This window comes from Temnothorax curvispinosus, unplaced genomic scaffold (genome assembly GCF_003070985.1).
Source record: "Temnothorax curvispinosus isolate PA1 unplaced genomic scaffold, ASM307098v1 QBEX01007309.1, whole genome shotgun sequence".
NCBI classification, from domain to species: Eukaryota; Metazoa; Arthropoda; class Insecta; order Hymenoptera; family Formicidae; genus Temnothorax; species Temnothorax curvispinosus.
Window position 1 is genome coordinate 144162 of NW_020217089.1, and position 27523 is coordinate 171684.

Sequence of the window (27523 nt, forward strand, 5' to 3'; positions counted from 1 at the left end):
AGATATCGCAACAAGAAGAGGAAGGAAGGAAGATCGCGGAGAGATCGGACGATCGAGCGGACCATTTCCGCTTGATTGCTGGGATGTGTGCCGGGAGAGAGCCAAAGGGTGATTTCGTGCGCATGCTCGCGTAAATTCAAATTGGGGAATTAGGCGTCGAAAATGATTCGGCAAAAGAATCGTCGATCGGCGAGCGGACCGCTCGGAGAACGATGCCGAGAGAACGATAGTCTCGAGTCAAGAATTGCTGGTGGGATTCCCGCGTCTACCGGGTGCGACCTTCGTCTGATCATAGCCCCACTGACCCCCGTGAGCGTTCGCTCGCGTTCGACGAGAAATTGTATTTTTCTATTTTTAATAACATTAGGTATATAAAGACGTTTTTTTTTACGAATAAGAATACCTGTTGCGTATTCGTTGTTTTAGCGTAAAGCGAAGGAGACTGAAGAAAGGCCCCGTTTTTCATTGGACAGCCTTGGGTCTCGGAGGTACGCTTTAATATACTACTTCTAATGAGGTACTTTTGTAATAAAATGCGGTGAGTCAACCAGCCGGTGTTCATAATGACAACTATATGCGGTAAACTTTTTAAATTCCTCATTAGCGACCATGTGTCTCAATATCTAACATTGTACTTTTAGTTTAGCCTCATATTTCTGACTAACGTGTCGTAAAAATAGAAATATACGACACGTGCAGATAAGGCTTGCAAATTAAACGGGATCATACTTAAACAAATTGACAGCAATTATAGAATACGTATATATAGAAACGGCAAAGGTCCGTTATAATAGTTAAGTAATCGAATGTAACGACGTAATTACAATGTTGCTTTAAACAAAAGAATACGAGGAAGAATTGCGCTCGCATTCTTGGCCGCGAACAAGGCATTAACTTTTACGCGCATGATAATCTCGTAATAGCGAGCCGACAAGCCTTATGCGTTACGATAAGTATGGAAAAAAATGTCGGGGGTCTCCGGCTCGCGATCAAACGTCCACGAGTGCGCGCACCCGGCTTCGCGTAATTATCACATCGTTAAATACATGTAATTAACGTTATCGGGCCGCGAGATACGCATAATGCAGGCGTCGTTCGAGCGAAGTCTCTTAAAGCGAATGCACACGCGTGAATTCCCGAACAAATCGCACGACACTCGGAAGAAATACAAAGAACCCACGAAAGTGTTCGTTTAGATTAAACATCCAAATGTTGAAACTGCGTATGAAAACTTTGTATTAACTTGTTGTATAAACTGATACTGCAATTCCCACGTGGAGGACAGTGAAATTAATTATTTGGAATATTTTCTGGAAAATAAACCGCGTAAATTCGGCTTTAAAGCGTAAAATGCAACAAACGCAAGTTAATTCTTGATGCGAGGGGATCAAAGAATTTTCACGTTTTTTGGAGATCAGCGGAAGATAAGGTCGATCGTCGGAATTCGCGAGATTATCGCGGTCGTTCAACAGTAACTGGCGAATTTGATTTTACTCCGGGAATGTCTGGAATGAGAAACGCGTTTATATATTAGAAATGCTACAGGAATCGCAGCATTGAGATAATTTAATTAATTAACCGTAACGTTGTTTGGGTTGAGTCGTACCTACTTCGTGTAAAGGCTATTCGATACGATGTGAATTACGTTTCGCCAAATTTACATTATTATTACAAAACAACCAAAGGTGATAAAAGGGACGCTGGCTGGTTCGCAGTGCAGTTCGAGCCGAGGGAATCGAAATCGAGGTCGACACGACTTGTCGAACTCCGAGGACTAATAAGATCGTTAACAAACGAGAATACAAATGATTCTCCTTTTCGTTTCTTAAGGGGGGAGGGGAGGAGGCTCGAATCGAAAGTTGCGTTACTTGCAGGAAGAAAGGCCGCGCGTATCGGCAGCGGGCACGAAATGAACTTATTAAAAATACAAATAAGCGTAACCGCGCGCCAGGCCCGAGCCAGCGATGCGACACGCATCGTGCGTAATGCGTATTATACGAGGTGGATAAAACATTGTCCTACCGTGGTGGCGGTTAACCTGCCGTGAAATTGGTAGGAGAGGAAAGTCGGACTGACGGCGGACCGAATTCGCATCGTCATCATCGGTTCGTCTCCGCTGCGAGATAAACGCCCACTAACACACACTCACAGGCGTGCACGCGCACTTTGTAGGATGCGCTAAGAATGCATCTATGCGACGTGCCTATAAGGAGCATAAGGGATCCGACGGAGTATCGGTCGCCGTGTGTTTGTTCAGGATCCCCGGTCGGTCGCAGCCTTTTTGGAGCGCTACTTGAAAGTCATATCGCGATCGCGGCTTTTTGCGTTATTATGTTTTATTAGCTTTCGCTAAGACGAGCTAGCTGGGAACTCAATTCTCTCGGGCTATTAAGTATAATCGCGGGATTTCGCGACATTTAAGAATATAATATTTAGGAACCGCATCACAAAAAATAAATGAACAAGAAGCGACATTAAGTAATTCAATTTTTTATTAATTAAGAATATAATTTTTCGTATTTATTTCTCAGGCATCGAATAAAGATTGTTTGTGTAAAAGTAAATTAAACATAATACCATAAATAACAGTTTTGGGAGAATTTAAGTTTAAAAGATAAAAATCTTATATTACCGATCTAGCTACGTAATCTTTTTTGTAATTCTGTTCGTAAACTTTTTTTTTATGTATAATATCATTCAATTATTATTATAAGATTTAAAATTTATGGACGCTTACGGGAAGAGTAAAATTTAAAATTAATAACGCATCAAAAGTATAGAAATAAATCAAAATCTAAAAAAAAAATTTTATCTTGTGTGCTGCGGCATTAGCCGCTGCTTGACGAAACAGTGGGAAAAACTATACCCACACGTGTCTGTCCTTGTAAATGAAACCCCGCGTATATTGCCTTGCGTGAGCTAAAGATCATTATATGCCTATATGCCTCTATATAGAATTTTTCCTTCTTTAAATAGGATAGTGAGACTACAATACATGGAATACATGTTCATTCACTGGTAAGCAGCCGTTTATTTACTGGCAATTCTGTTTATTCACTGGTATATCGGTCCTTTTGTCACTTTTCCATTTATTTTCTAAATGTTTTATTCTGAAAGCACCTATAATATTTTTTTTAATAATCAATATTTATGATATATTGAATCAACTACATCGATGCTGAAAGTGATACGAATAATAATTTTATTTTACGTCTCTAATGAATAGGAAACGCCGCTTATTTGTTCATTCACTGGTCAGTTCACCCCATTCCATGCTTCAACGTGCCGAGAAAGCGACAAAGTAAAATCAAAACTCCCAAGCTCCCCAAGCTTGACGACCAATTTCAAATTTAATGTCTCCTCCGAAAGATATAGCCCAGTTTCACCGCACGAGCTCCACTCGTGCGAGGGTGGCAGTTTGGAATATAAAAATTCTTTTGATCAGGTGGACTCAAACCCGGTTCCTCGGGGTTACGAGTCTGGCGCTTTACCACAAGACCACACTGCTACCCTTTTGCAACATAAGTACAATATTCTTGAGGTATACGCGATTGGTAGGTCGGAACTTCCGCTCGGTAGTTTCCTTGGAAACTAGGAAAGAAACGGTCTGGAGGGAAACGAACGGTTATTATTTCCGAGATCTTTATTACGACAATCGAGAGCCCACCCATAGGCCATTTCGGTATAATTTTCCTCCGCGTCTTTCCCTACGGCTGCAACGACGTCTGAAAACCCATGTTTATTTCTTATTCCATCCCACATCACATAAATTCTCTAATTTGTAAATGCGCGATTGGTAAATACTGCGAGAAATCGGTGAACGAAAGAGAATCGATTTTCTGCAAAATTATGCGCTCCGTATCAAAGATTGCCAATTTAACTTGAATTCTTTAGCTTGATTTCCCTGTTTCTGTGTAGCAGTTTATCTTTTTACGAAAATATCTTGGATTTTTCTAGAAACTATTATTTGTATACAAATTATTTCAGCGCCTTTGCTAATGAGTTTGAGTGTTTTTCGTAGTTTTATTTGTGGCATGTTTTATTGAGATAAAGCTGAAAAGAATCATTATTCCTGAAAATTTCAGCTTTATAAAAATAGGATTTTGCGCTTCACTAATAATGCTTTATATAATACATAGCTATGTAAGTGCAAAACGATTTTTTCCAGTAAAACTTTGCAGTTATCCCTATATTAAAGACAGCTCATATTTCTGACTAACGTCGTAAAAATAGAAATAAAAAGCGCACTTAAAGTGCTGTAAAAATAGAAGTATATAACACATGCAGATAAGGCTTACGAATTAAACGAGATCACGCTTAAACCAATTTAATTAATTTATAGTTATTACAAATAATTAAAAAAAAGAAAAGAGAAGAGGAATGCTTCGAAGCATAATCTCCGCAGCTATAATCTCGCTATAATTATAAATATATATACTATTATAATGCATTTTAGCATATGCTAAAAAAGAAAGGATTATTTTCTCCATATTTTTTATCTTCTTTTAGAGAGACAATATAACGACTTTAAATTGTAAAAGTTGAAGTCGATATCCCATAGTGATTGGACTACTTCTTAGAAATCCTAGAGATGAAAGTTTAACTAATCTGTTAAGAATAAGAATTAACAGCATGTACTACTCATCTCCACACCACCACGCTATCCTTCTCCTCTCACTTTAATCCTTAGACCAACGGCTTAACGTCTCTTTCCGAAAGACGGAGCCCAGTTTGCTCCGCACTAGGGCCTGAATCTTGCACGGAAGAGCGCAGCTTTCGGAAAAACATTCCACGGCTCTAGTAGACTCGAACCTGGTTCCTCAGATTACGAGTCTGGCGCTCAACCACTAGACCACACTGCCGCCCCTCATCTCAGGGTATTAAGGGGATTCTATAGTGAAGGCCGAACTTCCTCGATGTCGATAATGTCGGACATTTTTAATTCCGTTCTAATTCGTTTTCTATTATTTTCTATATTACCGGCCTATATCTGCCCTTATTGTCTAACGAGAGGCATCTACAAACGGTATGATATTCCTTGATGTCTATTGAATGGACCTGCACCCTCATTTTTGTAACATCAAGTTGTAGAATTTTTATACGAAGCAAATATTGTTAAAGTGGATTTTTTAAATTATTTTATTTACTTAGTTTGTTACAAAATCGGTAGTCGCCCACAGAGTAGAGCACATACTTTAATTCTGTGCAAGATTTTTTCAAATCCATAAAGCCAATAAAAAAATGTATAAACAAAGCAAAGATTTCACGTTAATGTAATATGTTATATGGGTTCTCGTATGAAGTACACGTATTTTCACGTATCGAATAACATCATCTGCAAGAATTATATACATCAGTCTGTTATTAATGTTATGTTACGATGTTTTCAAACATCTCAGTCGCAACCATTGCATATAGTACGCATTCAGAACTTTAATATGAATTTTTATTAGGACCGCGTCAGGGAATCGGTCGAGTTTAATAGAAAGATTTAAAGTTTAAGACGAGTAAAGTTGCAGACTTTTCCGATTTTAGTCAAAGTCAATGTCAACTTTGTTATAGACCTTCACATGTTTATTTAATCGAATATTATGAAACCGTTAAACTGTAATTTATATCTATCCTCTAACTTCATATTTTATGTGTAATGCACAATAACTTGTAGAAATCGTAATGAAAACAAATTAATAAACATAATGCTTGTATATATCTTTGTGTATCTTTATATTGTAATGTGATATCGGCTAATAATAATTAATGCTTTCATAATTAAAATAGCAAATTCTTGGGGCATTTTTTTCCTTTTGATTTAAAATCAAATAAACAAATAGAAATTAAAATCTGGTTTGTTAATAAAAATGGTGCAAATTAGATGCATTTGGCTTCCTCATAGAGGAAGTGATGTCTTAAGATGCTAATACGGCCCTTTGATTGGCTCTGATTGGCAAAACATTAGCATCGAAAACTCAAAAAACAATTTTTACTTTGGTCTTTTTTCTACCCCTACTTCATATATAATTCTTTTAAATTCGGTTGATTAGACTTAGCTTTATACGCGAGCAAAATTATGGACCTTTAATCGCGTATAAAGCTGGGTTTAATCAACCAAATCTTAAAAAATTATATATGAAATAGGGGTAGAAAAGACTAAAAAATATAATAAAATTAAAAATAGATCGATATCTCGAAATTTGCAGAAGTTAGAGCAACCACGGACATTTTTAAAAAAATTCAAAATTTTTTTAAAAAAGAACCCCTTTACCGATCATCGCCAAATTCAATACCAACCTTCCTTGAATGATACTCTATTGATTAAGAAAAAAAACATCCCAATATCTGAAAAATTACGGAAGTTATACCATAAACAAAAATAAGATAATTCAACCTACCTTTAATGATACTCTACGATTTTTCGATGTTTTCGAACATAAGCAACACATTGGCATCGAAAACTCAAAAAACAATTTTTACTTCAGTCTTTTCTACCCCTATTTCATATATAATTCTTTTAACCCGTTGAGGTCACATGGGGTTCAGTTGACCCCAGGCTTTTTTTTTCCTTAAAAGTATACTATTTTGAGAGTAAAACGCACAAAGTTTTTTTGCTCTATCTCAAAAAATTTTGATGAATATTTCTGTGAAGAGTCAAATTTCTCGAAAAAAAATTTTTTTCTCGCGTTTTTTCAACATAAAAAAATGTAAAGAATTATTGGATTATAAAGAGGAAGTTATAAACTAAATTCAAGTTCGAGGTTTGAATCGATACATCAAAAAGAACGCCAATGGCAACTGTTGTGGAGTCAATATTTATCGAAATTTTTTGAGACAGAGCAAAAAAACTTCTTGCGTTTTACTCTCAAAATAGTATACTTTTAAGAAAAAAAAAAGTTTGGAGTCCATCGGACCCCATGTGACCTCTACGTTACTTTTAGGACGTGTGACCTCAACGGGTTAAATTCGGTTGATTAGACTCAGCTTTATACGCGAGCAAAATTATGTACCTTTGATCGCGTATAAAGCTGGATCTAATCAACCAAATCTTAAAAAATTATATATAAAATAAGGGTAGAAAAGACTGAAAAATATAATAAAATTAGAAATAAATTGATATCTCCAAATTTGCGGAAGTTAGAGCAACCACGGACATTTCTAAAAAAATTCAAAAATTTTTTAAAAAAGAACCCCTTTACCGATCATCGCCAAATTCAATGCCAACCTTCCTTAAATAATACTCTATCGATTAAAAAAAAAACATCCCGATATCTTAAAAATTACGGAAGTTAGAGCATATACGGACAACAAAAGCATACATACGTACACATATACATACATACATACACACGGACATTTTGTACAAAAGTGATTTTTCGACGTTTTAGAACATTCTAAACACTTTGCCAAAAATACTTAAAAAAAATTTTTTTCACGAAAACAAAGCTTCCTCTATGAGGAAGCAATAATAGAAAAGATTTACAAAATTAAATCGATAATATAAAATTTTATATTTTAAATTTGTATTCTCGTAAAACTGGTACTTACAGCGTTAATTAATTTTTGCCCAATATTCTTCGATTTATGCCTGGGAAACAAATAGCACCAATGATACGATATCTTCATCATAACGTTACCTTAAAACGGGAAATTCTATCTTATTATCTCTCTCGCATAGAGCTGTTACAAATTTGACAGACTGCTTGCATTCGAACGGTGGGTCGTTTACGTGGGCACTCGTTCAATTTGTCAGAAGCAGGAGAACCGCAAAGCGGATTCGGCGTCGCTTCCTGTCGCCTGCGCCGACCGCAACCGCTTCCCAAGAGCAATAAAGACCACAAATCCCGGTTTCTTTCAGAAATTCCCGCTCTGGTTTCCGCGCCTTTCTGCCAGTCCTGTTATTAAGGGACATCAAAGAAGATAGAGAACTCGCGTGGGTGGCCTCTGCGCGCGCGAGATATTTGAAAATCGTGCACGATAGAAGAATCGATTAAGATACGCGCAAATATATATGGCTTTCATAGAAAGCAAGTTGTTTCCGAATCATTAAGAAAATTGCTTTCATCGTTTCATGGAAAATTAGATATTAGTAGAAAGAAATTCGTAAATCTTATACAATTAAAACAAAATTTATCTAACGTATTAAATTATCCTATTATTCTATAATCTATATGGTATATGTTATTTCATCATATCTGTTTTATTGACCATAATTAATCATATATAATTGAAGACAAAAAACAAACATGTTTGGATAATTTTAATCTGTCGCTCGTTAACCTGTATTTTCTACAAGAAAAAACTGAACATGGGAAAATATTATTTTTCAGAAAATAAATACTAGAAAACAAAAAGAAATTGTAATGGTGAAATTTTAATTATTTCTATAACATATGATTTGTTGCTTTAGTTCCGGAAAGCATTAAAAAATTTATAACTGATCAGTGATCATATATCATAGATGTTTACCAATTTATACCATTTAAACTTTTAAAGCCTGCATTTTTTTCTGTGCATAGGGACTTATAACATTAGTACTCGCAGAATTGACTGGTAATTTGTTCAAAATGCCATGTGTGTGTCGCTCGTTACGTTAATTCGTTACGTAAACAATACTGCAGAGAGCTACATGAAACACGCGGAAATGCCCGTTAACCGCTCTCATCCGGTAAAGTCATCGATCGACTACGCGTGCCAGTCAGTCACGTGTTACGAGTTACGAGTTACGTTGATTCGCGGAATTGAACGCCCGGAATTAATTTGGTTTGCAAGTTGATAGCCGCGCGATAGGGACAGCGAGGGCGGAGGGAGGAAGAGCGGGAGAAAGAGAGAACTTGGTACGAGCGATCGGGCAATCAGAATCGACCAAGAGAATCGAGAGGAGATATTGTATGCGAGGGCCGTATAATTCATTCGAGACACGGGGCACAAACCGAAATGGAAGTCGCGATTCAGATGATATCGCGTTCTACATTTGTTTGACATTTAATTGAGTCTTCCGTCCCGTCGAGAGATCCGGCAATAATGAATCAGTACCTATTATATCTTTGCGCCGTTAATCAGGGGATACTTATTTAAAATCTTCAATTAGATACCGCAGCGACTCGCGAGGTTTGGCAAACTTATTGGACGTATATAATAACAAGTGTGTTGCGAGAGATTCTGCGGGCCGTTTAATTACTACACGATTAAAGCTTAAATTAAAACTCTCGTAAAAGTGAATTTAATCAAAAATTAATCAGAGAATGATTTCTGCTTCCAAAGCTAATTTATACTCGTTTATAGTTCAACTGCTATCGATATTAACGCTGTCAGATTCAAAAGACTTATCATTCTTCTTTACTTATCCTTCTCTAGAGATATTTTACATATATATTTCGTCTGCACAAAGTTTCATGAGATTAGCTACCAATTTAGACTTACATATTGACTATAATATTATCTGACTCTCAACATCATCGCGCGGACCCATCTATTAACATCACACCGAACAACAAAGATCTTCTCTTTCGTTCAAGCTTAACTTTAACCACCTGCAAATTACACTTATCGCCACGTTGCATTCGCATTTGTATATGAATAATGATATCTCCATTTACAAAGTTGGACGCATCGCCGAAGGAAGATGCAAATCAATGTATTACGACCAACAACTGTTCCGCGCGTTCTCCATCCAGCGCATTATGTACGATACGTGCCGATATCGTCTTCAGCTACGTTACGTACGAGAGAAATATCCCGGTTGCGGGTCTATCATGTACGCTTACGATCCCTATTACCTCTGGCACCGGAGCTACGCCCATCAATTTGCATTTCCATTCGCGGAGACTCGGTAACGTTATCGAGCCGGGGCCCGGCGTCGGCGTCGTCAGCGCGGGCCCGGTGATCATCGTCGATCGAGCGGAATCGCATCTCGCGCCTCTAGAAACGCTTTAACCACAAACGGACTGTTCTATCGGTTTGCTAAACGCCACGTCGTGACTTTTGATCGTCCATACGTGTATCGTGCGTGCCGCATGTTGCGCGTGTGCGTGTGTGTATCTATATGCTGATACGCGACGGCAGGGTCGGGTTAGCTTCAAATATATTCGGATACATATTCGCTATATTATTTCATATTACTCTCTATATCTCTGTCTCTATTTTGCCCACGCTTTCCGATCTGCAAGTGAAACGTTTAGCAACATTTTCGGCACATTGCTATTTTTTTTTACGATGATAGATAGAGTATTCATGTTCATTGCAAATCCATAGATTATTTTATGTTTGTATCCAATTCAATACAATTATTACGTAATTATTTCAATTAGATTTGCGCCGTCAGAGAAACGCTTGGCGCTAATTTTGCGCGACGCGAGTTAACTCGGGCTGAAGTTTGACTCTTCAACCGACCCTGCGATCTGGCGGCATATATGCAGGTGTGCGGGCCGCAGCCCGATGAATGTCCGGGTGGGCGCGCACGAGTACGCGAGAACGCGAGGAGAGTGTCGATCGTCGTGTTTCGTTTGCTGCGGGTCGCGGCCATCGGAGCCGGGATAATAATCTGCGCTTGCGGTTTCGCTCGGCGATCCGAATCGCTCTCGCGCGATGCCGGGGCACTGGCGCATGATCTTGTTGGTTTAGGGATATTATCGATAATTTGACAATCGACCGCCGGGCACGACCGCCCGCCCCTCTCGCCACCATTAACCGCCGTGTATCGCCATTACGGGCAACACTCGAGCGAAAGTTGTACTCGCGCTTTCAGCAGAACCATAAAATTGCAGTGCAAATTAGCATCTTGAACAAAAGAGGCAGCTTCGGTCTCAATGGATATGAAGCTACCCTCGATCCATCCTCGATCCGTAAACGTATACGCGTTATGTAAAACCGCGATATTTATCGCATCGAAAAGATGTTGCTGAGGAGGTCGAGAGGACAATGTTACTATCTGCGCTTCTATCGCAAGATAGAAGATGCGGAACAATGAATACGTAACATAGTGAAATCTGAGAATAGCGAAAGAAAAAGCAGTCGCAATCGAGGTTTTTTTTTTCAAGATAAACCAGGCTATTTTTATAGTAAAGTACTCGTTAACGTGGATGAGATTTCTTAACGAAAATATTTACAGCATTCTACATTTTTTGAATTTACAACATAAAGCACAGAACTCATTGCGCGTGATGAACTCACTTTGACACATGAAATATGACTATATATATACGAGTACAATAATCACAAAATGAATTATAAAGTGTGTTATGTTTTTTCTAGCTTTGTATCTTTCTCGATTTGTCGCGTGCATCCTTTTGCCCGCGTGTTTTCATCGTTTCGCGATCGCCAATTTTGCCGCGGCACAAATGGAAATCGATAAAAACGGAAAGATCGGCAGGAAGCAGCTGCGCGGCCGGTCGGGTTGTCGGACTTCTTCCTGTTAAACAAACAGGGAGCGAGCGTGGCCAGTTTCTTTGGGAAAAACCGCAGACTACTTCCCTCGACTCGTTAACGAGATCCTCGGTGCTCGATCATGCAAGCTCTCTCGCGCCAATTCCCCGGCTTCGACTTCTTCCCCGAAACTCGACCGCAGGTTTCGCGCCGCGAGACCGCGAAGAAAAACGAATCTGGCGTAGCGATCGAGCCGCAAAAACGAACGGAACAAACGCTTAAGAACACACAATGAGAAATACGAAAAATAAATCAAAATGCACGGGATCACATTTGCTTTGCATTAAAGGGAGAATCATTTTCGGATCGTTTGTCGTGCAAAAAATTAATAACCCGTTTGCGTCGAGGTAACATGTGGCGACTGTAACACTTAACCCATTATGTGTTACAGATATTGTTACAGCTAATCTTTACGCTCTTTATTAATTCTATAAATTTACGGCGGCTTGATAAAGATTGTGTGTCCTCTTTATAAAAAAAATTCTTAGTCAAAATAAGAAAAACTGTATACGTAAAACGAGAGTAGTAAATAATGATAAGTGATAATAGACAGCAGTAATAATTAACAAGACCGATAGAGAGCTGTTCTTCCAATTTTCTATGTTTTAATTGAGTAATTTAGTTATTTAGTTACCTAGAAAAATTTAAAATATTGCGAGCTATCAATTTTTCGATACACGTTATTTATTACATATTAATTTAATTTTTTAAATGTTTCTTAAAATTCAGGAGAAACTTGCTTTATATGTGTCAATCAATCTTCCAATTTAATTTTTATTCTTATGACACATCTTTGCAATGCCGAGAATAGCTACTTCTTATTGTTATTCCTTATCATGCTCGATGAAAAAATTTCATTGGGATCTCTCATCTTCCCATACAACGTACGTTTTCCAACGCAACTAGCAGATACTAAGTATGATGTGGAAGCGTACGGTTATATCTTTCTTTTTCATGCGAGACCGCTACCTAGTCGACCGGAAGACGCAGGTTAAAACCTCCTTCCTTTCAATCTAGGCGGTGCAACCGGCGAGAAAGAAATCCAGGATATGCACTTAGGCGAAGCGGAAACGCGGGCTTGTCTAATTTACGGAAACATTAAATCATCGAATGAGAGAACGCGATGAAGAGAAATGACTTTAAAGTGAGCAGATAAGCCCTATAAAAGAAACGCAGGGGATAGTTAACAGTAATATCATTTACAGTTATTGCTATGAAACGAGTGTTAACATAGAATTTGAAAATTACACATTTCCTACACGGAGAAAAAAAAATGACGTATCAACAGCATTAGTCTAGTTAAAAATGATCTTGATAATTCAATACGTCATGCTTTTGTTTTAATAATTTAATAAAATAAGAACAAGATTATTTCCAATTGGACTAATGCTGTTGATATACATAATTTTTTTCTGTGTAGCACCAAGCAATGATAATTAATCTATGTGCTGTCTGTCACACATATTGATATACTTGCAACATCATTATCAATATTTCTTACGTAAAATATAAAATTAATCATTTTTTGATAAATTTAAATCATATCTGCCCCTTCCCCTTTTCCGCAATTTCATCAATTCTCCAAAAATATAAACAAATTTCGATAATAATTATATTGTCGTCAAGCTCGCGTTATTTTTCTTTCTTCTTTTTTAAGTTTGGTAAGATTTTTCAGTCAGTGTTTTAATATCTTTTCTGAATGAAGATGCAGAAGAAAATACAGCAAGAATCCGGAAATCATTGAGGCATCGTCTTGTCGGCTTCGGGTCGAGACGTCGGCCGCGAAGATTAACCAATCAAACGGATGTTGCCACCGCACAATGGCCGGCTTAATGAGTGTTAGCCGGATCGCTTATCGATCGTCCGAGCCGATCGATGATCCCCTTTCTTCCGCCACTTTCCACGTCATTCCCGGGGCTCCTTTTGCCTTGCCCGATTTCTCTTCTCCCTTTTTCATCGCCTCCGCGGCACAATGCCTCCGTCGTCTGGTAGCGGATACCCGGCCGATATCTATATCTTCGCCGGCCTCAGCCAGTCGCCGGACCCCCGAGAATTACCAGTGGCCGAGGGAAAAAAGGGATTGGGGATCGATGATTGAGAAAGGAGAATAATGTTCCCGATGGCGCGTAACGAGTCCGGGGAACGATCGCGATGGATCCTCTCGCGACATCAAAGACGTTCTTGAGAGTGAGTAGGTATACAGAGCGGGTCGACATGTAATGAAGTGTAAAGACAGGACCAATCTGCGATAACAAAAACAGAACGTTATCAATGCATAATAAGATAACGAACGGAAGAAGCGATCGCAAGGAGATCGAAGATTTCATCGGAACTGCATCTCAGCTCTTGTTCTTCAATAAACATTTCATCTACACACCCTTGTAATGCACACGCTCTATCAGTGGTAGTTTTAAAACTGTAGGATCCTGAACGGAACTATATTTAATCGTTCCGCGCTGCATATCTTATACAACCACGCGATTTTATTTATGCGGTATCATTTACTGGTACCGTTTGTAAAAAAAATCATAATTTTCTAAGAAACAAATAGTTACAAGCTCTAGCCTCGTTAACCGAACACGAGCGACTCTCGGGGTCGATAAATCCTCGCCTGCTCGTGTATTTCGCTAAATTATGATCTTACCCAGCAGCGGTATTATAATAACGAATTGAAAGAGAGCAAGGCGTTTTCGTACGGAGTCAGGTACCGAGCACGGCGTTCGCGCATAAAAAACCTCATTTAATTAAGCACTCATAAAGGTCAGCGGGTGTCGGCGAGCCGCATACTAATATGGAGGTCTCTGAATTGACTTTTACACCTTGAGAGCAGTGAGCGCGCGATCGATTCCCGATCGATTCCCGATCGACGACGTTACCAGGCCCAACTGTCTCCTCTCCCCAATCGAATCCGCGGTCCCTCTTCGATCTCATCCGATGATTCGGCGTAATGGGGTAGCGCCGTAGGGGGCGTAGCCACGGCTAATGACATCATCGTGACGCAATCGTTTCCCTTAGCGATTGTTGTGCACCGAGAGAAGGGATCGAGAAGAGAGGATTTCTCGGCGGCGAGACAACACCGTGATAAACGAGATCACAATGGACGGGCGACGCGTCCGTGACCGCCGGTTACTGGTCTCGTGATCTCTCGACCGATCGCCGACGGCATCAATATCCGTGAGATCCCTTGGACCTCGAAGTAACGCAGAATTCTAAGGATCGAACGGGCAGGTAACTGCCACCGTTTAATCTATGAAATAATCGTATCTCTCTCCTGTCGGGTAAAAAACTGGAATGAGGAAAGAGGGATAAGATATGGCGGTGAACAGCGTTCCGACGTTAAGCGACCAAGTTTTCCTCGGTTCGCAATTATGGTAAGGTTCGACGCACTGTAACATCATCAGGCGCGCGATGACCGCTTTTATCTCCGTAACGACACGCATCTGTGTCTTATCATGGTCTTTTGCCGCGTGTAATTTGGTTAATGTGCAGTATTTTTGAAACAAGTATCAGTTAATTACGTCGTGTATCGAGAGACGCTGATCTAATTTCCTGTAATGTAATATTCGTTCTCTATCACCCCGACAGCGTTCTCAATAACTCTCGTTATATAAGATAATCAAGAACGAAAATTGATGAGTTTTTAATTTTAAGAAAAATATTTTGTGGTCTATTTGCTTTGCTAGATATAATAATAGAAAACGTATAGATAATCAAATTGAAGAGCCTAGATTTTAAAATTCTTTAAACATCAAATAAGCATACGAGTTTAAATAAGCATTAACAGTTTAATCATTTTTTCGTTTCCTTATTTACGTTTGATACGTAATAAGTAATTAGCGTGTAAATAATCTTTACGCAAATAATTCTGCACCAGGAACTAATAATTCATACAACAAAATATTAAAATGAACAATCTTTTTCCTTTCTCGATCTAACCGATCTAACGTAATATTAATTTAAACGCAGGCTCGATGCCTGCCTCGTTAAATACAATAATTTCCTGATCAAAGCACGAAATTAAGAAGCACCTCGCGCGCGGGATGAAGAAATTACGTAAATCCGGAGCGTGTGGAGAAAGCGGATGAAAAGCGATCGGTGAAATTACGGTGCCGGCATGCGTCACCCGCCTTAATTTACATGTTTACCGCGCGGCGTACGGCACCGATAATTTATTATTTACAACGAGCGATTGAGAGATAGGGCCGCGCTCGAGTGTGTGGTAGTCCCCGGAACGCGGCGGCGCGGCGCGGCGGTTAGAAAATCGCGCGCGGGCGGGATCGAAAGTAGCGCGGGAATAATTATTTGTAGCCGCGGTTTAAGCGTATGTAATTTCGAGAGTCGGTAGCGGCAATCGATCATCGAGATCAGATACAGAGGGCCCCGAGAGGATAAGCGACGGGGCCCCCGCGGGCACGGCGGGCCGAGGGGGCCAGGGGGACGTCGGGACCCCGAAGATAAGCTCGCGGCATGGGGTAGTCGTAATTATCGAGACACGGACGGTCGATGATCTTCTCGGAGCTACTTATTTCGCCACATCATCGATATCTCTCGTGCGCTCGTACGCTTCTAATCGCCGATCGGTCGTGCGCGTTTAACGTACTGCGCGGCGTAACGACGGGCACTGTTAACGCTGTAACACCCGGCAGAGGAACGATCTGTACATATACGATTTCAAACCGTGCAACTACAATGATTACCAATTAAAACCCCCGGCTACCAAACGGTAGAGTGAAGAGAGAGAGAGATATATATATATATATGTAAAGCGGGATCACTTCGTAATTATCGCTCACCGTGCGGGAATATCTGCTTGGAGATGGGATCGCCTCTCGTCGAGACGAGAGGAACAGGAACGCGCGAAATTCATTCCGAAATCTCCGGATCGCGGATAAAAAGCAAAGGAGAGAGAGAAAAAAAGATCACCTCCACCTGGGAGAACTTACGCGGCGATGCTACGTGTACACTGCACGGCACGAGAACGAATTCCCGCTAACTGGATTTTCTGCGATAAATCAGTTTAACCAAGTACGCGTTCGCCGGGGCCGAGGCGTGGCTAATGAAGCATCCGCGAGCGAGCGGGACGTGTCGATGATCGGCAGTTTCGACGGGGCCCGAGTTTCTCACCGTTGCTCCTCTTCCTTCCTTCCCCCCCTTCGGCTTCCTCGCCGAAGCACCGCGTTAACGGATCCACACGAACGTGGCAGGCTCGTTTATAATCTCTCCCTGCCTTCTCTCACACGATGAAAATAAAATCGGCGCGGCCCGCGTCCGTATCGTTTATCAATCGGTACGGCCGCGCCGTCGGGCCCCGTATACCTCTCGTTACCGCCGAGGAATTTCAGTACTTAAGCCAACGCTCGCCAATTTAACACATTGTCGATCTACCCGATTTCAATCTTGCCGAGAACTAGGGATGAGCGCGCGCGTATTATAGAGAGAGCGTATCACTCGACGTTGCATCCCTCCCCGCGCTCTTCCGCTCCGGATGGGAGAATGATGTAACGGACAGTACGTGCGATGAATACTTTTTGCATCGAGCTACTTATCAACGCGATATACGTACGGATTACCGGGTGCCGACCCGGAGAAAGTGCAACGTTTACAGATCATTAAGACTGTTTAATGAAATGTCTATCATGGAGATGAATAAAACTGCCTCACTTCTCGTTCGGATCGTCTGCTAATCGCGGGTACGCGCGGGTGTTCACGTGTACGTGTAACGTGAGATATGTGTCTAGACTCCTGATGCGCCTTCAGCTTCTTATTTCGACTTCATTTTTTCTTACGCCCTTAAGGTACATCGTATAAATTTATATGAACCGCTTATGCTATTTCCATTCATTGAAATGAGCATATATTTGTATATCATTACGTACGAAGTATTCAATTTGTACCATGTTATCTCTTAAACAGATTCTATATTCTATAATAAATTAAAAATCGTGATTCTTCCTAAACAAAAAAGCGACAGCGCCGACAGCAAATTATTTCGAGAGTTGGAATAGTTTCCGAAGCGATTCTTTGCCTTAGTTTGTAATGAATCTCGCTTCAAACAAGAATCTAATTTGAGACAAATCGCTAAGATATTATTGATAACTGATATTGATAACTGATATAAAGAAGTCGTACGACAAATGACGTTGTAGATAACTCATATTATTTTATAACTATATACTGTACTATACCTGTTTAACAGTGTATACGTTTTATAACTGTTATACACTGTTAAATTCGTAGTGTCAAATTATACTCAATTTGAGTAATTTTTTACCATTGTTATAAGTCGTCACTGCTCCTACTCAATATATTGTTAATTTAACTAAAATAATGGAGTTAAAATAATACTGTTTTATGCGTGAAAATAATAAAGATTCGTCTATTTCTATAAGAGTTTTAGGCTATCCGGGCCCAGAGATGAGACATATTTTAAATTGTAGGGCATCATGAAAGAATTGAAAATTCATAGATGCCAATGGCCAAAAAAAAACACCCGCCAGTCAATGTTAGGATTTCATCAATATTTTGATGTATAAGGTATATTCATTTTGTTATCTATGCTTATACGATATTTTCACGCTTGCAATTAAGTGACGATTTTTTATTTTATAGTTAAACATGATTCCTAGAATGTTTTCTTTATTTTTTCCTAAAAATGTATTTTTGCGTCCAAGGCACCTCTTCGTGGTAACGCCGCGGCGCGGCGGTAACAAACAAATGTGAATATTTTCGGTATATTGCTGTGCTCATATCATGTCGACTCTTTGATATTTAGGATATACTAAACATCTTTTTGACAATATACAGATACTTTTCAACAAAGTATAACAATGATGTTCTTGTCATCTTGGACAGCTCTTATGATGAGCCATCGAACGAATAAAATGACATTATTAGGAGATCAGATCTGCTTCCGGCGAGGGTTTGAGGATCTAAAACTATTTTTTCTTTGGTACTACCATTATTATCTACACAATTATATGTGATTGATAACTAGACCCTAATTAGTCCAAAATAAATGAAGTTTTTTCGATATACAAGGTAATTAACCCTCGAAACTTACATTTTTTAAAAGGATTTTTTTTAACATGATGTCACTTAAAAAGTTAATTTTTTGTAATGAGAATACGTTCTACAATGTTTAAACTTAACAGAATTTTTTGCGATCCATTTAAACCGTTAGTTTTTGTCCAAATGTTAAATAAGGAGCTATGGAGCCAATGGAAGATTTTCGTGCTTTCTCTTTTCTCTATTTCTTCGCCTTACAATTTACAATACAAACGGTTTCGATCCTAACATTGGATCATCTTCAGTGTTAGTCAGCATTCTACGTCAATTTGCATTTTATTCCCTGTTATTGTTAGTATTGATATTTAAGATGTTTTGTGCATTTCAACTTGTATTGTCTATTTTCTTTAAAGTTAGTGTCGCCATTATTTAAGATGTTTTGTGAATTTCAACTCGTGTCGCATTGTGGTCCAAAATTCGTGGGTCGGTTAATACGGTATTGGTAAGAACAAGGCACAATGAAGTTTTGTTAGTTTTTGAACAGCAGTTGCTTGAAAATTAGTTGGGATCAAATTGATCCCGTGTAACAAACGTCTTCGAAAAAAGAGATGATCAGGATTAACCAAGGGTTAAAAATACAAAAATAATAGAAATATGCGATCAGGCTGGATCATTTGTGTCCAATAATATTTTGCGATTATAATAGATTTTTTCAAACTGCGCGCTGACAATGAGTAATGTCGATCCAGTTTGCTGAGCTGGAAAAGATGCCCAGACAGCACCATGTCTAAAATCAGGATATAAGACGTCTTACATGTTGTTTAGATATATACGCAGAAATAATATTAAGCACAAAAGATCCAATCCGACCGTGAGACATATGTTTTTCTATTATTTGTGTTATTTTTATAAGTGGTCAAGTTTATCTATTATTATTTGTACACATCGCCTATACAAATATCATTACATGCCTCAGTGGTCGAATTGGTAAAGACGCTTATAGAATGTAGGGAAGTCCAGGTTGAATCCTGGCTAAGGTGATATTTTTCAATAAATTCTTTACAGTTTGTTTCTCTAAAAAAGATGCTTATTTACCATCATGATGATTATTAAATTGATGATCAATTGTGTACTATTTTTGGCTTTTACTTGAGACTGTGTTTCAAAACAGACATTACTCGCAGTTTGCTGAGTTGGAAAAAGATGTATACGCAAAAATATTAAGCACTAAAAATCCAACCCGACCGTGAAGGCATATATTTCTACTATTTGTACAAAATTGTTTAAATAAACGGTCAAGTTTACCTGTTATTAGAAATAACAAAATAAAACATTATTAAACTCAAAGTACTGGTTTAAATTTTATTCCTTAATATTTAACAGTGCAAATAGTTACCCGACTGTTTTGTAAAATGACTTAAACATTACTGGCCAGCTCATGAAGCGATTACATAAACGTATATATCTTATAATTTTTAACTGTTTTTCTATCTGCAGAACGCGCGAATATGCAGCTAGGCAATTCGTAGGCTCGCAAATCATCTCCTTTGTCCCATACCGTGTCATCGCTGTCTGCTCTAATCTCCCTCCTCACCTCCACGTCCACGAGAGTTCTTATCGTCGCGTCTAACATGGTTACCAGCGCGATCACTATCGCTCATAAAATCGCGAGAACTACCTCGTTCCGTCGAGGCACCCAAGTTGCCATTTTAAGCACCGACGTGTTCCACCCTTCGCCCTGCATCCCCCTCTCGCGCAATCGCGCATTGATACTCGTGGAATCGCATCTCTCTGCTTCTCCGTCGGCTCTCGCCTTCTCTCTCTCCCCTTTTCTGCTCCTCGTCGGTTCTCTTCTCATCTTCCGCGGCAGAGAAGCAAAGCGAATGCGAAACCGTTTTGGATTGGCGGTTTTACCGGGCTCCTCCATTGGCGGGCGTTCCGCGTTCGAGGCGGATCGACCCACGAGGGCGGATCCCGGCTCGACCAGAGAAGCCGGACGACCGGGCCCCGTCTCCACCAAGACGGCAAACAGCCGCGCGCACCATTCGAAAGTTCTCCCGGTGGGGAAGGGAATCACCTCTCTCGCGGCTCTTCCGTCCCGGCCGGTGGAAACGGCCCCACACACCGGTTCGCGCAGCCGCGGCGTACGCCTCTCGCTCGTTCCCCGGTGTCTGAGAAAACGACGGCGCGACGCGGCGCGAACGAACGAACGCGACCGCGATTTTTCTCTTCTTATTTCTCTCCCCCGGCATATCTCTCTCCCTCTCTCCCCCCTGCTCCCCTGTCTCATCCTTTCTCCCTCTCCCGTCCCTCCTTCGTTTTGGTACACGTACGGGTGTACGGGGTACCGCGCGTCCGCGCGAGTTTTCGCTCGAAGAGCAGGCAGGTATACAGGGGGACCGATCGGCGACGCGGGTGATCCCTCGGTAAACGGACGTGAGGAGCAGATAAGGTGCGAGAGAGGTGTCAGGGGAATCCCGCGGGAGCTAGCCCGGAGCCAAAAGGCGGAGTTTTGAGGGAGAACGAGGGGACATCACTCGAAGTAAACCTGTCGACGCACCAAGGTTAGTTCCCCGACGTTCGGGGTACCTGATGAGACGATGCGAGAATAATTTAAGTGCTGGCCAGAGTGATTTTTTTTTAACGAAAAATGTGATCGGATGTAACGTGCGTTTGATATACCTATTGCTTTGAAATGACTTTCTTCCCTTTGCTCCGCTTTTATAACTTTTTGATCGAGAAGAGTAAGTGACATGTTCATTGATATGAAATGTATTTCTCATAAATGCATGTATTGTTCGCCTTGTTAATCGATATATTGAAATTGATTTTTCCACTGGCACGAGTGTTGCACGCGATGAGAAACGGTCATGTAAGTAAGATTGCTTCCTCAGAGTGTAAAATATTTCTTTCGTAATCAAACTGTTACAAAGATTTGTACGATATATTCTTCCTAATTTCTACAAGCTTTTTTATCTTCTTTGTAAATGTCATAATTCACATCGCTAGCGATGCATAGTTGGCTAACTAAGTAACTAACTACTTTGGAGCAAAAATGATTATAAGTAATTGCAATCCTAAGGCGCACACAAGTCATGATCTTCGATTTAATTTTTAACGTAACGTTTCGTACATTTCACATACGTGTAAGCATTTCCGATTGCAACGGAATTATATATCTTTTCACACGTAATTATCTGCATTTTGCATAATTGAAAGCCGATGGACAAATATATACGTCTTTTACGTACTTCCAACTTTCTCCTGCCTATGAGTCATTATTCGTTAAGGAAAAGTTACGCTGGAGATAAACGACCGTTAGGCATTGCCTAAATACCTCTAACGTTTTTCTTTTTACCTCGTGAAAGGAAAGTGGCTTTTTGAAAACGTCGAAAAACTCTTTTTAATGCAACGTAGGAAAAAATATAACAGCGCAAATAAATATCCTTCCACGCGATACGGTACACTTTCTTCGTTTTTCGCGAATTAACAGAGCGTGTATAGCGGGGCCTCGACCGCCGCGCCGGGCGCCGGTCATCGCGATCAGAATAGACCTATCGTCATGTAGCCGATTACTAATGCTAACAATGTTGAAAGGGTTAAACGACTTTGACGATGCGTAAGCGATTCGATCGCTACGCGTTTGTGCGTGCGTGACGCGTCAGCGTTGATGAACGACCCGATCCCCAGAGATACCCTATTACGTCTCTATATGTATAAAGGCGCAAGGCCTGGGCGGCGCGGCGCGACGCGGCGTGGAAGGAGCGCGACGTTGACGTTATTACATAGTTACGTACGGGGATCCGAGCGTCGGAAGTTTTCATCGATAAAAACTCGATTAATCACCGGCGTTCCCCGCGACAAACGCCTGGCCTGGCCTGGCCTCGCCTCGCCTTGCTTCGTCTCGAGCCGAGAGACCCGGACCTCTCGACTCGCGAACGAGGAGAAACAAAGGGGGCGAGGGCACCACCACTTTGTTGTGCCTGATCGAAGCAACAACGCGACGACGAAGAGCCCGGCATTCAACGTCCCGCTGATTTACGATCCGGCCGCGCGATTATTCGGGATTTGCTTGCCCGCAATAAACGTCCGTCATGTCGCGGCGGCGGCAGCGGGTTTAATTTGACTGCGTTTATAACAAGGTATCGCGCGTAATGGAGCACTAGCCCGCCGACAGGCTCCATTACAATCAGAACTTTCCTTCCGGGCCTGAGGGCAGGCTCGCCCGCCTTAATTGGATTTTATTTGCTTAACCCTCGCTCTCACGCGGCTCGCAGACGTCCCCGTCGTCGTCGTCGTCGACGACGGACGACGACGGCGGCGCTGTCGGACTGAACGATTACGACTTGCCGTCGTAGCCTCCAGGAAGAGCCTCCTTCTCTTTCTTTCTCTCTCTCTCCCTCTCTCACTCTTTCACTCTTTCTCTCCCTCGACTACTCATTTGCATATAAATAATCATAATGACCCAGCTGACACAGTCGGCAGAATGTCAGAATAATAGCGTTATAATAGCGCGATCGAGCGAGGCGGTTTGAATCGAAACCGCGAGCGATTAAGTACGATTAAACTCAATTTCCATGAACGTGTACTTGATTAGAAATATGTTTGATATGAAGGATTTAAAGTTACTGCCTCTCCCATAGGGCTTATGAAAACGTACAAATACGTGACTGATGATGACAAATGACTTAAAGGGTCTTTCTGGGTGGGCTAGGCGTAAAGAAATCTCAGCATTAGTTGTACCTTGTGCCATCGCCGATTCTGATTTAATCATTTAACTGCATTCCACCAGCGTCAGAAGAACGGAAAACCTTGAGCAATTTCTCAGTCTTAAAGGACAGTTGCTAAATTTGTAATTTTGCGTTTAATTTTTCGTTTTTATTCGAAAATGAATAGAGCAATTCAGTAGCTTCAATCGAGTGCGCTCAATCGTGCCTGCACAGTTACGTCTTCCCGGAATCGACCTCCGTCAGAAATAAATTTTCCGCGACGTGCATCCCACGTACGTCAGATGTTCGGCGTAAGACGTTTCATTACGAGGGAGTAATTAGAGAACTGTGCCGAACGCCGCGCCGCGGAACGCGCTCGCCGCGACTTAATTAATTTCGCGGGAGAAATGAGGAACAATTTGCGATTATGCTGCACACATCGCGCGTACGTGGTGTTTAATCACGTACGGATAATTAAACAATTATTCGTAACCTTAGATGGTAATCGGTGCAACTTAATTACGCATGAGGAGGCGGTATATCGCGCCGGGTTAGGTATATGCTATACCGGCTATACGAGATCATGCCACGCGAATACAAGATTTAATCGAGAGGAAATAATCACAAAATTACCTTCCGCAACAGTGAATTTAGGACGGGCATTCAATACGGGCGTAATTGCTTTTGTACAAGTAATTCTTTCGTTCCCCGTCCCCGCAATGCCGCGTATTCGTATCTCGGGCTACTTTGCAATTTAGATGCATATTATTTGTTAAAAGAATTACGCGAACATAATAAGACTGATTAGATCGCTAACTACATTTCTCTAAATTCTCTAACTGCATTTCTTCACGACCATGTAATCTGTAGAGCCTAATGAGAGATATCTGATATTTGTATTTTTAATATAGCGCACGCGTGGGCGGGCATGCGAACATAATAGATAATAGGTATACATATATTAGGGACCCCTCGTTATTTGACGAATTATTTATAACATTTACACGCAAACTTTTAATATTTCGCAATTTATTTAGTACCTACTGTTTTTCATTCGCGGATTGGCGCTTGATTTCAAAACGCATTGCAACCTGTATTTCTCATTTTAATTGTTTTCTGCAATTGAAAGTAATTTAATTAACGGTTTATCAACAATTTTATCCGCCACTGAGAGGGTACCAATTATTTCCTCCCGATGCAGAATTTAATTGAAAAAATCTCAACAAACACGCGCATGTGAAATCGCTTAGTTACTCACGAAGAATCGCAACAAAGCTGCCGACGGCGCGCAGTCAATCTGCGAGCTAACTCATCTTTTACCGTCGGCAACAGAGTAGAAAATTGCGGAACCATATAAGTAACGATGTAAATAATGATATAAGCATGTGTCATATAAGCCAGAAGTATCATTTTTCTGGTGCTATTATACATTCGTCGATTCTATACAACAAAGCCCAAGTCGCAAGTGCGCATATAACAGTAGCTGTAGATGATAAAAGATAAAGTGCAATTATAACAATGCACAAACAGAACAACTATAAAAGCTGCAGAGTGTAGAGAACTAAACCAGATTCGGCTAATAAACCTCAACCCTTCCGTTACTTCCTTCGCTCCTATAATACGTTATCGCTTTTACAAGCCCTCCGTCGTCCCTCTAACGCGTTGCAGGAAAAGCAGCGTATTAGTTGCGATGGTAAAGTAATCGCGCGTCTTGCACGGTTAACTTGCGTTCGCCTTGATGACTCTCGTCGCGCTGCAAATCACCGGCTAACGATAGTAACCGCGGTAATTGCGCGCGGACGAGTCGTGTTCCTCTACGACAAATAGGATCGACGTGGAGACGCGCGCTAGGCGCGCGGGAGGAAGGAAGGAGGAGGAGGAAGGCGGGAACGACAATCTTAATTGCAACTCAATAAGCGCTAATGATAGCGAGCGCCAATTACTTGGAGGACGGATGTCCAGGCCGGACGATAAAGCGAAACACGGGAACGCTCTCTTTTCCGCCGTAGGAAAAATCCGATCGTGCGATGTAAATTTTCCGGACTGTGAGTGTCGTGTATCGATGTTCTTCTCGAAGGACCTTCCTAGTTCTATGTATAATAAGGAGACACATCAGATGTTTAACTGATGGCTATATTCTTTTAAAACGCTTTGAGCTTTAAAATGCTTTGATACGCAAGCAGGATCCATAACAATAATATATAATATAATAGAAATAGAGATAATCATATGCACACGGATGAAAATTCTTGATAAAATTACTTGTTTTATTAATCTCTTAATTAGTACTTTTGAATAATTTTTACTTTTACACTGCATGTATTTAAAGCAGATTGTAAAGGTATATAATTTCCACTCCTGATTCTTTCTCTTCTTCTCGAGAACTAAAAGAGGCTCGTCTCGGAACACAAACGCGCGATGCGATTTCGTGGAGAGCTAGATCTTCCGCGCGAGGATTAACATTGCAAATAAGAGGGCGCCGATAAAGTTGGTGCGGCGGAGAGTGGTCCACCGGGCGTCGGGTGAAGACCGAGAGGAATAATTGGGCTGCGGCTTTTTTCGCGAGATCAGCTCCTTGCCCTTCCTTCGGTGAGATTATGAGTAATGCGTTCTCCGCCACGTCCTCCGCGCCGGGCCGGACTCGTGCCTTCCTTCTTCCCTCTTCGCGCGAGCCATCTCGCCTCGTCCTCGTTTGTGCCACTCGTTCCTTCCCGCACGCTGATAGAGACCGGCTCTCTCTCTCTCTCTCCGCTCTCGATCGTCCCATTAGCGTAATGGCTTTCGCGGTATAGTCTTTGCATTTAACCCACCCGAATTTCGTCTCTCGTTACAAACCGCCGGGAACATTATTCTCGAAACGTCCTCGCACACTCTTATTTGTACAAATCGCGTCCAGCCATTTGTTATTTCGTTACTTTGTTTCTTACATGTGTGTTTTTGCACGTTCATATTTTCTTGCGCTACTCATAACTTGCTTTATACGTCTCTTATGATAATAAATATTATTCAATTTAATTAATCTCTTTCAAAAGCCGGTTGTATAATTCCTAATAAAATTTTCCATTTTTCCCAGAATTTATATTATGTAAAAATCTCATTAGATGTAATCTGAAAAAATTATCAGTTTGTATAAAAAAAATTACACAATCGCAATTTTGGCAAATACGGATGAAAATTTCCGCCTTTCTAATATAAGTAGAAAGCAATTATACGATTTGATCTCGAATTTCAGTATACGTTGCGTGTCCTCGCATATTTCTATCAATGCGATGAGATCAGAATGCGATGAGTTCCGCTGTTTAGAACACGATCGAAACAGTGCGCAGCAATTTCGAGCAAATCTCATCTAAATTGGTTTTTAATTGAGATAATTAACGCGCCGGACACGTGTTGCTGACATAACGAGCATATTACAATGAAAATGATTACACAATACGTGTGACGTAATGCCATCACATCACGCTTTAGCCTCTAATATTAATCTTCTTGTCTCATCACAATATATATATGTTGAAGCCTTATAATAAAAGACTTTTGTTGTTAGGTAATCAGAAAATATAAATGTAAGATTCCCACATAAACAAATTATTAATAAAAACTGCTAATAGAAAAATAATGAAGTTGACGGAAGATTTAAACATGTTTGTTGAATGAAAAATGATATTTAAAATGACATTCATACATGTGTTTCCTTTAGGGAGTTTTGTTCAAATTTACTAAACATTTTTATCATTAAAAAATGAAACGGCGTTTTATGGGTATAATATTCATCTGATTATCTCAGCAATCTTCTCTGAAATACCGTGTTCGAAAGGAAAGATTACCTTATTGTGCAGTATACACTAATGAGAAAGGCCATTTTCTTATAGTTATTGCAAGAATTGAAAGAAGATATACTTAAAATAAAAAAAAAAGAATCATATATCCTTTTCCGTCGAGAAAATGCAATTCATATGTGAAACGAAACGATCGAATTTTCTCCTTCTCGTTCGAAAGTCGAGAGAGTTCTCGGTGCGAAAACTTGCGCTACTTCTACGAATGACTGTACCGCTTGCCGTAGTGCTTGGTATAAGTTCTGATAGGGAGGGCAGGTTTTAATAAGAGAAGGATTGAGAGCTCGGCCGTGCCTGCACTACCACGAACCGGTGGGCCTCTGTCCCTCTCGCGAGACGCCGAGATAGCAACAATAAATAACTTGTCTCCGCGCCGGCTAAAAGCATCCTACCGATCCTCCTGGGTGACCGCCGCCGCCACCGCGTCGCTTTAAATCGACGACAGTGAACTCTCGATGCATTTCGGATGCCAGTCATGGCCGATTCGACCGGAGGGATGCACTTGCAACCCTGAGGAGCAAAAACTTCGGCTCATTTTCTAGCGCATAAATAATTTTTTTT

The 27523-nt window shown here is 40.7% G+C and overlaps 1 protein-coding gene across 3 annotated transcripts in view; it reads left to right on the forward strand.

Moving 5' to 3' along the window:
* Positions 1 to 27523, forward strand: part of LOC112456931 (homeobox protein aristaless-like) — a 134982-nt gene that overhangs the window by 40382 nt on the left and 67077 nt on the right. Inside the window, exon 1 of one of the 3 annotated variants that reach the window (XM_025019746.1) lies at positions 20560 to 20984. The exons of 1 other annotated variant lie outside the window; for it this stretch is intronic. Coding sequence is in view for 1 of the 2 variants with exons in the window: in XM_025019748.1 (XP_024875516.1) it covers positions 21116 to 21164 (49 nt within the window). In the remaining variant the exon portion in view is untranslated. Of the gene's footprint in view, positions 1 to 20559; positions 20985 to 21045; positions 21165 to 27523 lie in introns of those variants that run through there. One more of the 3 variants, XM_025019748.1, reaches the window with a different exon arrangement.